Source organism: Pelophylax lessonae, assembly GCF_965119305.1.
Source record: "Pelophylax lessonae genome assembly, chromosome: 1".
In the NCBI taxonomy this organism is placed as follows: domain Eukaryota; kingdom Metazoa; phylum Chordata; class Amphibia; order Anura; family Ranidae; genus Pelophylax; species Pelophylax lessonae.
Genome location: NC_138768.1, coordinates 568,956,562 through 568,970,791, shown reverse-complemented (window position 1 = coordinate 568,970,791; position 14,230 = coordinate 568,956,562). Strand labels below are relative to the sequence as shown.

General features: G+C 42.7%; 1 protein-coding gene across 3 annotated transcripts in view; it reads right to left on the bottom strand.

Annotated features, from left to right (window-relative positions):
* RASSF6 (Ras association domain family member 6) overlaps positions 1-14,230 on the bottom strand; it is a 106,294-nt gene that overhangs the window by 62,370 nt on the left and 29,694 nt on the right. For 2 of the 3 annotated variants that reach the window (XM_082274285.1, XM_082274284.1), the window contains exon 2: positions 12,235-12,327. In XM_082274285.1, the coding sequence (XP_082130411.1) occupies positions 12,235-12,299 (65 nt within the window). In that variant the 5' untranslated portion in view covers positions 12,300-12,327. Of the gene's footprint in view, positions 1-12,234; positions 12,328-12,896; positions 12,921-14,230 lie in introns of those variants that run through there. The other variant, XM_082274286.1, reaches the window with a different exon arrangement.

The window sequence follows — 14,230 nt, the reverse complement described above, 5'->3', positions numbered from 1 at the left end:
GAACATATGCAAAGTACAAGGCATAACAACAACTTTGCATTGAAAATGATCATTTGTTTTCAGAGTTTTCAGATTGGAAAGGGAATATTCTGTCACAAAGTACTTTTTTTTTTTTTTAAGTGAGTGGTATACACATAATAAATAATGTTTTTTTTTATTAATTAAGCAGCTATAGAGCTGGCCATACACTAGAAGAATTCCATTAAAAAGCTTTCCTTTCTTCTTAGAAATGTTTGTTCGATTTGCAAATCATTAGTATGTTCAAATTTAACAAACATTTTTTACTACAGCGATGAGAAAATTCAAAGCAGGGTGAATATTTTTTTTGAATGAATAGAGAACAGTAAATGTGGTTTTCATCTATAAGTTGCATTCATCCCATGATCAAATGTTTAAAGCAAAGGAAATATGAAAATACTTTGGAATGACATTTATCAAGTATCAATGAAAATTGTCATACGAATGTTCATACAAAACGCTAGTTCATAAATCTACTAATGTTTTGCCAGCTTAACCATTTTCTCTGCTCACCTCGCACGCTGTACACAGTGATTAGTACAGCGTGCGAGGAGAGGAGGCAGGCTGCAGGACCGCTATCCCCTGCCTCATCCGTGCCTCAATCATACCTCAGTCATGCCCATCCATGCCTCAATCATGCCTATCCCTGCCTCAATCATGCCTCATCCATGCCCATCCGCGCCACATCTATGCTTCATTTGTGCCCACCCATGCCACCTCAGTGCTCATCCGTGGCTCATCCATACCACATTAGTGCTCACCCGTGCCACATCCATGTCATGTCAGTGCTCATTCTTGCCACATCCATGCCATGTCAGTGCTCATCCATGTCACATTAGTGCTCATCTGTGCCACGTCAGTGCTCATCCGTGCCTTATCCATGCCATGTCAGTGGTCACCCGTGCCACATCCATGCCACATCAGTGCTCATCCGTGCCACTTCCATGCCACATCAGTGCTCATCCGTGCCACATCAGTGCTCATCCGTGCCACATCCATGTCATGTCAGTGCTCATCCGTGCCACATCCATGCCACATCAGTGCTCATCCATGCCACATCCATGCCATGTCAATGCTCATCCCTGTCACATCCATGCCATGTCAGTGCTTATCTGTGCCTCCTCAATGCCACCTTAGTAATCATCTGTGCCACATCCATGCCACATCAGTGCTTATCTGTGCCATATCCATACCACGTCAGTGCTCATCCGTGCCACATCCATGCCACATCAGTGCTCATCCATGCCACATCCATACCACGTCAATGCTCATCCGTGCCACATCCATGCCACATCAGTGCTCATCTGTGTCTCATCCATGCCACGTCAGTGCTCATCCGTGCCACATCAGGGCTCAAAGTTGTGGTGAAAAATGACATGTTCAAAAGACGCATTATGCCTCCTACAATATGTGTTGGGCTGTTTGCTTTCCAAAATGGTCCTGGTGCTCCAGGGCCTTCAAAAGTGTGATTGGTTGTCAAGAAATGATATGCGTAATTTTTGCTCCTAGAACACTTGGAGGTGCTACTTGGATGTTGGGCCACTGTATGTGGCAAGTCTCACACATGTGGTATCGCCATACTCAGGAGGAGTAGCAGAATGTATTTTAGTGTGTAGTTGCAAGTATACCTATACGGTGTGTGAGAAATAACTTGGTAATATGACAATTTTGGGGAAAAAAAATCTTAATTTTGCAAAGAATTGTGGGAAAAAATATAACTTCAAAAAAACTCACCATGCCTCTTACTAAATACCTTGGAATGTCTACTTTTCAAAAATAGGTAATTTGGGGGGTATTTGTACTTTCCTGGCTAGTTAGGGTCTCAAGAAATGAGATAGGCCATCAGTACATCAGGTGCTATCAATTTTCATTGATTGGCACCATAGCTTGTATACTCTATACCCATTACAAAGACCAAATAATATATATAAAATTTATGAAGAAAAATTAATAAATTTGCAAAATTTTAAAATCAAAATTAGGAAAAATGCATTTTTTATTTACAAAATTTTCGGTCTATTTTAAATTTATAGTGCAAAAAAATAAAAAACCAATGATGATTAAATACCACCAAAAGAAAGCTCTATTTATGTGAAAAAAGGACGAAAATTTCATATGGGTACAATGTTGCATTAGTAATTGTCATTCAAAATGTGGGAGCACTGAAAGCTGAAAATTGGTCTGGTTAAGAAGGGGGTTTAAGTGCCCAGTGGTTAAGTGGTTAAGCTTCCACTGAAAGCAATGTTGTACATTGTCTAAACAGCTAATTGGAATTTTTAATGTGTATGTTGGTTCTTAGTCGGTAACATAAAAAGTATGGAAGCCTAAGTTAGCCAGGTAACTAGTGTTTTTTGAATCAGGTCAGCAGTGGAAGTCCCTGTGTAGGGGTTTCCTTTATTAATATATAAAATATAGTATTGGTGCTGCACTGTTACAGTGATTAGGTTGTGCTCAGTGTGATCAATAAATAGGTATTCCACAAACAATATTAATTTAAACCCATAATTCACATGCCAAAATGTTATTATATGGCAAAAAATCAATATTCTTTTTTTTATTTTTTATTCTTGTTCAAAAGGTTTTATTGAAGTTTCGAGAAAAAATACTAAGAGTATACATGAGCACATTTACAGGGTAGCTCCATGCGGGGCAATGGGTTTAACAACATGTACGAACAGTAGAAAATTGTGGTTGATGATAAAAACCTATCAAACACACACCCAGCGCTAGTAGTCCCTACGAAATACTAGATGATAACACAAAGTATTGACATGCAGTACCATACTGATGTAACTCCAAGTATTAGCATGTAACACTGAACTGGTGCAACAATAAATATAAATAAATCAATAAATATATATATCTCTGATTAGCGGCCGCTGTAGATAAACAGTACTATAAATGAAGTGCAGTTAATAACGTGTCAATACACAAAAACACAAAAATACACAAAATCAACCTCGGTCGTTCTCTGTTGAAGTTGTTTTACGACGAAACACGTCAGAACGCCAGCACGCCGCTATCGTGGAGACGCCAGGAGTCAGATGTCCTTGCCGAGAAGCCGTGGCTTCCATAGCAGAGGTGGGAGATCTGTGGGGAGTTGACTGATCGGCCGGATTGGGCTACATACTGGCGGTATTCCATTAACTTATATGCTGAATATCCTACACTTGAATGTAAGCATGTTTAACAGGGGGGGGGCAGATTGATTGTGTTTTTAGCAATAAACAGTTGAAAACGTTATCACACTATCCGAGCCCTACTCTTGTCTTTTTCCATTGGTCAAATTGTGTCACATGGTACTGGAGAGTCTGAGCACAGGAAACAGGAAGCTACAGCGTGCAGTGATCTGTATCTAGTAACCAGAGATTTGGAGAGACAACTGAAAGGCAATAACATAGAGGCTTCTGATCTCTGTTGGTCTGGTGAGTGTTTAATCTAGATGGGAGCACTGGAGGTGTGGTGGTGGACCCATTTCACTTTATCCGGATTGAAGTACCACTATTCATTCGATCTGGGATTATGAACTCCATGTCACTCTGACAGTAGAAGACCTCACTGGGGAGTTATAGAGACTGCTCTATGTATTGGACACTTACATTCATATGATGGTCCTGTGCATTTTGTTTTATATTTGACGTTTTTGATACTCAGAGCGGATGACTTTGAGTATAGCGCTGCTGAGTGTGATTGATTTTGTGTATTGACACGTTATTAACTGCACTCCATTTATATGTATGAACAGTAGACTGCGTAACATCATATTTTGGTAATACACATAGTAACAAAAATACAGAATATTCATGAAAAGAACTAAACCATCAGATTACAAGTGGGTTAGGCCTAGTAGTAAAAGCGCTGTGATCTCATGAAAGTAAGGGACTGTAGAGCCTGTGACAGATATATAATATTTTACAATCAGAGTTGGTTTGAAAAGCTTGATATCAAAAGCTTGGCTTGTTACTGATATCAACCCGTTAGAGACTATTAAACAGTTATAGTGTCCCAGACTAGTAAGGGTTAAAGTGACATGGGCTTGGACTGAGGTACGTTTTGTGATATTGAATAATAAGGCTGATAATGTACAATAAGTGAGGAGCTACATGACCAAAAGAAAGGAGGAAGGGAAAGGTAGAAAGAAGGAGGAGAGGGGATCCCCTGGAAAGACCAAATTGCCAATGAGACTTGTAGTGCAGTTGATTTTGTTTATAGCTACCAGGGCAGCAGGACCGTTTCGTCAAATTTGGATGGTAAACAATGTTGGATCCAGGTTTACCAGATTTGGTCAAATTTGGAAATCTGGTCCCTGTCAATGGCTTCCATTTTGGCGTGTATCTTTGTGCGGTTTACTCTATGTTTTGTCTCAACCACAACTAAAGAAGGAGATTTCCATGCCTTGGCAATCGTTTGCTTCACGGCCGTAAGGAGCTGACTGAAAAGTTTGAATTGTTTACGTGTCAAGATATCTGGTTTCGGGTTGAGGAGAGCGGTTGATGGTTCAGGCTACATCAATATGTCAAACATTCCAGAAGCAAGAGTGGAAATATCTTTCCAAAAAGTTTGGACTACTGGGTAAGTACTGGACAACAGCCGCAGAAGCAAAGAGCCAAATAATTAGAAACGTATTTGGCTATTCTGGATCTAACTAGGTACCAGCAAGTCAGCACCTTGTAATTAGCTTCCACTGCTAGTACATTGGGCTAAGAAGCCTTAGTCCAGACCAGATTTCAGACTAGTCAGCAATATCGAAGGTGCACCCTGGGTCCTCTTCCCATTTCTGGGTGTACTTAGGTCGTTCTGATTCTGAAATGACTAGTAACTGGCAATAGAGACTTAAGATTAGTCCCCTGGTGCATGGGTAGCTCTTGCATGTGCGCTCTAAGCTTGAGTATTGATTAAGTGGAGCATTTGTGTTGATACTGGGTGCGTAAATGTTTTTAATTTGCAGATATTGAAATACTATAGATTGGTGTAGGCCAAAGGTCTTGCGCAGGGTTTGAAAGGAAAGAAAAGTTGTTGATGTAACCATGTTGTGTAGTCTAATCAGGCCGGCAGATATTCAAGCACGAAATGCAGTGGGAGAGTCCCAAGCTTTGTAAAAGGCTGGGTTTTTAAGGAAAGACAAAAGAGGTTTATGGGGAGTTTGCAAGCCGTATTTCACCTTTAGCCATATCCCATAGGGCTATGAAGTGCTTGATGACGGGATTTTAAAGGTTAAAATGATCTACAGAGCAAAGCCATAAAAGGTTGGATACTGACATGGGGTCACAATCTAATGACTATGACTACCCATTAAGGAGTTTTGTGCGTGGAATGGTATTTAGGTTGGTTAGCAATGTGTGCTGCTATGTAGTAAACTGCAAAGTTAGGAAAACCCAGGCCTCCACGATGTTTAGGGAGATAGTGTGTTTTTGGGTATTCTAGGTTTTATCGAACCCCAGACGAATGCCGCTGTCTGTTTTTATACTAAACATAGGCAATAGATGAGGACTGGGATCGATAAGACTCTAAACAAATATAATAGTTTGGGCAATATAGCCATTTTAACTACATTAATTTTTTCCTAGCCATGATAGGGAAAGGGAAGACCATTGTGTCATCAGGTTCGTCACTTGCTTCAGAATTGTCAGGTAGTTAGCTGAAAATAATCGGAAATATTAGTATTTGGATACCCAAATATGGAAGTTTATGTGACGCCCAAGAAAAAGGCAAAGCTGTTTGTGTAGCTTGCATTTCTGTTTGAGAGAGAGAGATCTATTTAATACTCTGGGTGTTGATTATGAGACCTGAAAAGGTGGCGAACCTGTTGAGAATAGGTAGAAGGTTAGGAGCGGATAATTGCAGAGAGGACAGGACTAGTAGGATATTTTCTGCAAATAAGCAGACTTTTGTTGTATACCTGTTATGGTTGGGTCTTATCTAATTAGCTGGGCCAATGATTCGATGAGGAGGGCAAATAAGAGGGGGGGAAGCAGGCATCCCTGGCCTGTGCCTCTTATATCAAACGTGTCAGATTTCCTCCAGTCTGGATATGGATACTAGATATTATTGCATAGCACCCAAGATCTAGAGGACACTATCTTAGGTACTCTGGAACTGTTTATTGAACAATAATACAGGTTTTTTTACACTTGAAAAGTAGGTCAGTCACCAATAACCCAAATATTTACCCAAAACATCACACAATGGTAGAGCCGACTCATGGGTAATCCCATCATAGGAACCTCCAAGAGTTAGTCAAATTAGCCACCAGACAGAAACAATAGGTGAAAGGGAATTCACACCTAGACAATGCTTTGATTAATTAGGATCTCACTCCAGGTCAGACTGTCTGGCCCCAAGGTCACAAGGTACATTACACATTATCAAAAGTAGAAACACACAAACGCTTCAGACAATAGCAGGGGACCCCAGTAGCAGACAGGCCAGCTCCTACATTGGAGTACTTGGAACAGAGGCCAATGTGACCAGTTTTTCCAATTAACATTTATAGTTCTGAATCAAACAAACCAGGAATAGTCTATAGCGCAAACAGAAGAAAACAGTCCCTCATAAATGTAACAGAAAGAGAAATATAGTAATAACAAATAACAGAGTGAATGTGGGCAGAAAAGGTCCCTGCAGCCACTGACTGTGACAGTGCCCCCCCCCCCCCCCATCCCATAGCCCGCTAGACCCAGCTAGATCCACCACAGCTCAGCTTGAGGCTGTCTGGGAGCAGGAAAGCCCATCAGCGTTTCCATTCTGCTTTCCTGGTCGATACCGGATGATGAAATTGTAAGGTTGTAGGGCCAAGCTCCATCGTAACAAACGTCCATTATCCCCGGAGACCCAATTAAGCCAGATTAATGGATTGTGGTTGTTGAGCACCATAAAAGATCATCCATAGAGATAAGGTTGGAATTTCTTGAGGGCCCATACCAGCGCCAAACATTCTTTCTCCACAGCTGCATACCCGACTTCCCTCGGTAGCAGCTTCCGATTGATGTAGACCACTGGATGCTCACCGCTATCAGGCCCCACTTGGTTTAGCACTGCTCCCAACCCGAATGTAGAGGCATCCGTGTGGACACAAAAACGTTTGGTTAGGTCAGGGGCAGCTAGAACAGGAGTCGAAGTTAGGGCAGTCTTTAAGCATTGGAAGGCAGCTTCACACTCTGGGGACCACAGTACCTGTCGGGGAAGGTGCTTCTTAGTAAGGTCTGTCAGGGGCTTAGCGATGGAACTATATTCTGGGACAAACTTCCTATAGTACCCGGCTGTGCCTAGGACTGCCAGAACCTGGGTTTTAGTACGGGGGTGGGCCAGTTGGCAACAGCCTCAACCTTAGCAGGATCAGGTCAATGTTGCCCACTGCCTACTCGATGTCCAAGATACTGTACCTCAGACATCCCTACACTGAATTTCTCTGGCTTGAGGGTTAGTCCTGCAGCCTTGATGCAGTCTAACACAACACCCAGGTGAGCCAGATGGTCCTCCCAGGTATTACTGTAGATCACAATTTAATCCAGGTATGCACAAGCATAGTCCTGGGGGCCATCAAGGAGTCGATCTACCATCCTCTCAATAGTCGCCGGACCATTTTTCATCCCAAAGGGCAATACTTTAGACTGGTATAGGCCTAATGGGGGGATGAATGCGGACATCAGAATAGATTCTGCATCCAAAGAAATTTGCCAGTAGCCTTTGCATAGGTCGAGGGTTGTCAGGAATTTTCCCTGAGCGATGCGATCTAACAGATCATCCACCCGGGGCATAGGGTAAGCATCAGTGGTGGTACAGTCATTTATTCGGCGGTAGTCCACACAGAAGCAAGTTGTGCCATCCCGCTTTGGTATGAGGACAACCGGAGAATCCCAGGGGGTGCTGGATGGCTCAATGACTCCCAATTCGAGCATCTCCTTAATCTCACGACGTATCCCCTCTCTCACTGCGTCAGGTACCCGGTAAGCTGCCTGTCTTAGGGGCGGTTGTCCTGGGGTCTCTACTCGGTGAACTTCCATAGCCGTGTAACGGGGGATTGCAGAGAACATTTCCCTTCTCTGACTAAGAACCTGTCTAGCCTGTTCTCTCTCTGTCCGCCCCAGCTGGTCACCAAGCCTAATTGTCTCTATCCCTGCAGTAATCCTATTTCGCTCCGGGAGCACCGGCAGGGGAAGCTCTTCAGAATCTTCCACAGCTGGAGCACATATAGCTGCTACCTCTCCTGACCTTTCCCAGTAAGCTTTCAACATGTTCACATAAAAAGGTTTGTTGGACTCTTTCATCCAAACATTTAGTCACAAGGTAGGTCGTGTCACAGAGCTTTGCCACAACCCGGTAAGGTCCCTGCCAAGTGGCTTGTAGCTTGTCCTGCTTGACTGGCCTGAGGGCAAGAACCTTCTGCCCAACCTCCAGAGTGTGGTTCCCGATGGTACAACTGTACCATCGTTTCTTCCGCCTTTGGGCAGCCCAAAGCTTCTCTCTGACAGTGTCCGTGAGCTCCTTCAGTCTGTCCCTAAACTCAAGAACATATGCTACCATAGAGGTCCCTTGGGGATCCATTTCCCCTTTCCCAGTGGGCTTGAACTAGATCTAGGGGCCCCCTTACCCGCCTTCCATACAGTAACTCAAATGGGAAGAACCCAGTAGATTTCTGCGGTACATCCCGATATGCAAACAGAAGGTGCGGTAGATATCTCTCCAGATCCCTGTGAGAGCTGACAAATGTCTGAAGCAGCTGCTTCAGGGTTCAGTTGAACCGCTCACACAGTCCATTGGTCTGGGGGTGATATGGAGAGCTCTGTAGTGGCCTTATCCCACCGCGCCTCCATAACTGCTGAGTGAACTCAGCCGTAAACTGGTTCCTTGCCAGGGGGATGGCCTCTGGGTACTAGGTGGCATAATTCACCACGGTAAGGATATATCTCTTCCCAGAGGGACTAGGTCAGGGCAATGTTTTTTAATTTATTTGCACATGTTTGGATGTATATAATAATCTGTTGGGGGAGTTACACAAGGTTTTGAATATTTATTTTTTGCCATATATTAACATTTTGGCACATGAACTATGGGTTTATATTAATTTTGTTTGTGGAATACCTATTAATTGATCACAATGAGCACAACCTAATCACCCTGATAGTGCAGCACCAATACTACATTATATTTATCATTCCATTAGCCATGGATTAGCTAACTGGTGTCTGTGGCAGTTAGTGATTCCAATACATTTAAAGTGATAGCGAGAGAGCATCTATCATACAAATATTCCTTTAAAGTGATTATGAAGTCTCAATTTTTTTTTTAATAACAAACATGTTATACTTATTTGCCTTGTTAAGTGGTTTTGCACAGAGCTGCTTGGATCCTCCTCTTCTCGGGTCCCTCTTCGCTGCTCCTAGCCCCTCCCTCCTGTCAAGTGCCCCCACAGCAAGCAACTTGCTATGGGGCACCCCAGCTGAGCTGCTGCTCCATGTGTCCATTCAGCGACGGAGGTGCCATTTGGGCCCGCCCTTTCTCTCTTCTGATTGGCTATGGCACCACTGCTCAGCCAATAAGGAGGGAGAGTCTCAGACAGCTGCTGGATAGAGTTGGGACTCAGGTAAGTATTAGGGGGGTTGAGGGGGTCTGCTACACACAGAAGGCTTTTTATCCTAATGCATAGAATGCATTAAGAAAAAAAAACCTTCTGCCTTTACAACTCCTTTAATAATATAATGCAGGATACAATGATAATGTAAAATTTGCTTTTACTGAATGTAAACAATGAGATTTCAGTTTATTGCAGTCAGTTGGGGAAAATTATGATATCTGAGATGTACTATAAATTACTGTACTCCTCACATAGTGATTGTAGTTTGGACTACCCAGTAATAATATGACGCTGTCCTGATTACAGAAATGCCTAACTTGGATTCCCCCTATATTATTTGTGTGTGTGTGGTTTCTGACATCTCACTAAGAAGACACAGAGATGATGAGAACCCTCTTATGAAGTGGCAAGGGTCATAGTGAAGGCTCAATCTAGCTCTGGAAGAAGGGAAATTCTGTCCAGTTTTCTCTGCCAGGAAGAGTTCATTTACCTGACTGTTAATAAACAAATACAAAGAATCCTTCTCCTAAAATCTCTTTCATTGTACTCTGTTCAAAAAAATTTAATTAGTTGCATGCCAGCTGCAATAAACTCATTGGACACAACCCCTCTAAAGAAAGTGCCAATAGAATCAGGCACCTTTCTACTCATTTATGAAAGGTATTGTGTGTATTTGTGACCCTTGCACCCCCAACCCTGGGCAGCTAGCTGTAACTGCTATATAACGATCTCTGACAAGTTTTTACCAAATGCACATATAAATAAAAAGCACAGAGTTGTTTTGAGAGGGTTTGCGCAGTCACAAAGCTGTCATTTGTGGTCATACACAGAGAAGTAGCAGATACATACAGAGTGGCATTTAGGGAACTGTGGCAGTGGACACTTTGAATAAACTGAAGTTTCCCTAATGAGACACAGACAGTAAAAAAACAAAAAGCACTGGTTATCCCTTCCGTATTCAATCTAAAACTAATAAGAAGCATATTGGCTTTACATACATTTTAAGGGCAAGCTTGTACTGCGCATAGTGTGCAAGGTGAGTATAAAGCCTACAAATTCAAAGAATGCCTGATCTTTAGATAGATTTCATTTTTCATATTTAACAATTTTCATGCTTGATTATATCTACTTTGTGTAAAATGAATCCGTTATGCATGATAGCTTGAAACAGACGGATACACTTTTTCCAATGGCAGTACTTTGAGGAACAAGTACCAGATGAATACCATAAACAAAATTAAAAGATTGACAGTGCAGACAAAGATAGCCAGGACAAATGGTGAGCCATGATTCTATGGATTACTGCGGGTACACTGGAGCTCTAGACCATTGCTAAACTCCATGTCTCCAGTGTTTACCCTATATGCCTTGAGTAATCCATATGGGCCTTTTGAGAGGTTGGTTTAGTCCAGGGGTCAGCAGCCTGTAGATCTTGACCTGCCAGTAGATCGCGTTTAGGCGACTGGTAGATCGCGGTCTGGGCTTACTGACCCGCCATTCCAGAGCATCAAACAGAGTGCAATGCAGAGGGACTACTTGTAAAGTTGGAGCTGTAGTGGGGAGCAAGACCTGCATAAGCCGATACCTCCTCTGTAGTGCTGTCCTATGCGGAGTGATACCAAGTGCACTCCACCTCTTATTCCACCCAGCTGTCTCCAGAGTGCTGCCAGCAGCAGGAAAGAAGAGATCCTCAGGTCAGTGTAAAGCAATACACTGGGCAGAAAAGTATAGGGCTGCTTTCACACTGATGTGCTGTGGTTTACCCACACCGAGGGTACAGTGCAGTGTACCTGCATCTTTCTTGTGGGTTTGCTGCACTTAGCCATAGACGTCAATTATATCCTGTGGGCTTATTGCACTTTCTGAATGCAGGAGTTTTCACTTTTAAAAAGTGAAAACTCCTGCATTCATGCCAGGGGTGTACACATGTCACAGCAAGAGTTTAATACCCTGTCATAGTTGGTGGGTGTAGCACCTGCCAAGCATGACTCATTTAAGTAAATGAGGACACTCTGCAAGTGTCCTGAGAACTTGTGCAGTACAGCAAACAAGGGGGTAAAGCAGGCAGTGTTGTGTTGCTTTCTCACCATCTGCTTTAACCCCTTGGGGCCTGCAGAAGCATGCAGTTGTGGTGTGCTTGCAGAGTGGCCCCATTTACTGGAATGGGTCCTGATTGGCAGGCAGTAGCACCCGCAAAAAGCAACAGGGGGCTTAATTGCTGTTTCTGCAGCTAAAGGGGGTGGGGATTTGGGTTGGTAAAACCATGACTAAACCGCAAGCTTTTAACCGCCCCCCCCCTCCCAAATTTATGTGTGAATGAGCCCCAAGGGTGCCACATACAACTAAGAGCTTATTCAGAAGAGCAGCAGGCACTGCTGCTTCTCTGAAAAGTGATCAAAGTGTGTTTGACAGGTGGTGAGGAGGCGATATGTTGCCTCTTCACCACCTGATTTAAACCCATGATTGCCATACAATGCACATGATTGTGACACAGCAATACGGCAATCAGAGGTTTAAATCAGGTGTGGAGAGGCAACACTGTGCCCGGTGATCTTTGACCTCTCCCATGTTGTTCAGGTAGATCTCTGCCTCTTTAAGGTTCCCTACCCCTGGTTTAGTCAAATCCACAGAACAAGACATACCTTGTGATGTACTTTGATTCTTTGATAAATGCTACTGGTTTCTCCAAGAAAGCATTTTTGGCCATTTTGAACCACTTTGGCTATGCTACATACCTAAAAAAGACCAGACAAAATGCATTGAATAATTTAGGAGTTAATACATTTTGCAATGCAATGTCATATAGGCTAATGCTGTGTACAAAACACAAGGAATATATAGTATGATCAAAAGGGCAAAACGCATTTACATTGCATCAAAATTACAGAAGAATTGATTTGTTTGTCATTGTCATTCAAGATCTGGTGACAATTTTTTCTCTATCTAAATATTCTATTACATGTTGGGTTGTGGATTTCACAGTTCTGCTGACTTCTGAAATATACAGTACAAGCCCTGGACAACTTAGACAAAATGCTTCGACTTCTAAAGAAAATGAAAATTGAAATGAAGGTATGAGGAAGAGATTTCATTCTAAATGTCATGACAAGACAATATAAATAATACAGCCCTTTTGGAATGCTGTCTAGAAATTATTGTTTAGCAAAGACCTACTGCGCCAACAGCAATGGGTAATGCAGTAATTCTGGCAATGAATAATCACTCGGATAACACAGTTGCACTATACTTAGCTTCTAAGCATGATAGGAAAGAGTAAAAGGAGAATTCAAAGGATGTTGATCACCTGTGGGGTTCCAGGCCTCACACTGAGCCAATCTATAGATGTTGAACTGACGCAGAGACGACAAATTCTCTTTCTTACACCCGGAGTCAAAAGATTATAAAAGGCTTGCTTGAAACTGCTTATATAGTTTCTTTTTCTCTAGCTCCAGAAGCTTGTACAGATAAGTGAGTGACAATGTCATATGCTACATCTTCCCACAAATACTCTTTGCAGTGGGAAAACACCAGGACTTTCCAGAGTACATTGGGAGGCTTCAGTTGTGCATGCAGTTACAGCAAAATAATGTTTTTAGCCAAAATGGAGATTTACAAGTGGATGTTAATCAAACTATATTTTTTAGGCTGATGTCACATGGCAGTTTTGCTTACACTTCTCCCTATAGATTGGCCTCCTCACTAGCCCAGAATCCTACCAATTTTCCATGCTAACAAGAGAGTGACATCTTGTTGATTTAGCTAACAAGGGAGTGACTCCATTAAAGCATGTGGTATATACTGGGATCAAGTCCTGGCAGTTATCTTCAAAGTAACCAATTAGGAACTACCCAAGGGCCCTTTGCTTCTCCTGATTGAATGTCCAAAACCATGTACTATCTCCAATCAATATCCAACTCTAAAGCCCCGTACACACGTACTGATCGTCGGCCGAACGATCGGCCGTCTTTTGTCCAGGGCTGTCGTGTCTGTTGAAAACTGCAAAAGACTGCACACTAATTTTGTCGGCCAACAACAGCCGACTGCAGAAGTGATGTCATGTGATAACTTTCCTTGTCTTTTTTCTTTTCTGAGCATGCCCAGTCTTGCTCATCTGCTGTCTGTCGGCCGAATTCTGTACTGACTGGCGAACAATCGGCCGTTCTGGTGTCGGCCAACAAAAATTTTAATGCCTGCACGACAGATTCTGTTCGGCCGAAAATGCGCTGTCGGCTGTCGGAAGCATCATACTAACAAGCCTACAATCGGCCGATCGGTCGTCGGCCGAATATTTACGGCCGACAATCGGTACGTGTGTACGGGGCTTAAGGCTCCAAGACAATTACCAGTGGACACTCGTCTGTCTTCTAGTTGCCTCGTAGAGTTATTCTTAAACATTGGATCTCCTCTGCATTGCCCACCATTTCTGAAAGGAGGAGATAAATAAAACTACTCCTTTTTAGGGAAAAGTTGGACATTACACTGCAAAATGATTTGTCTACCAAGCGTTTTGAATGCAGGTCGCACTGTTTCATCGACAAAAGCCTTACGACTTCCGAACAATCCTCATTACTGACTCCTTTCATCTATGCAGCTATTTATACTACAGCTCACAGAACAAATACCTCATAGGCGACACGT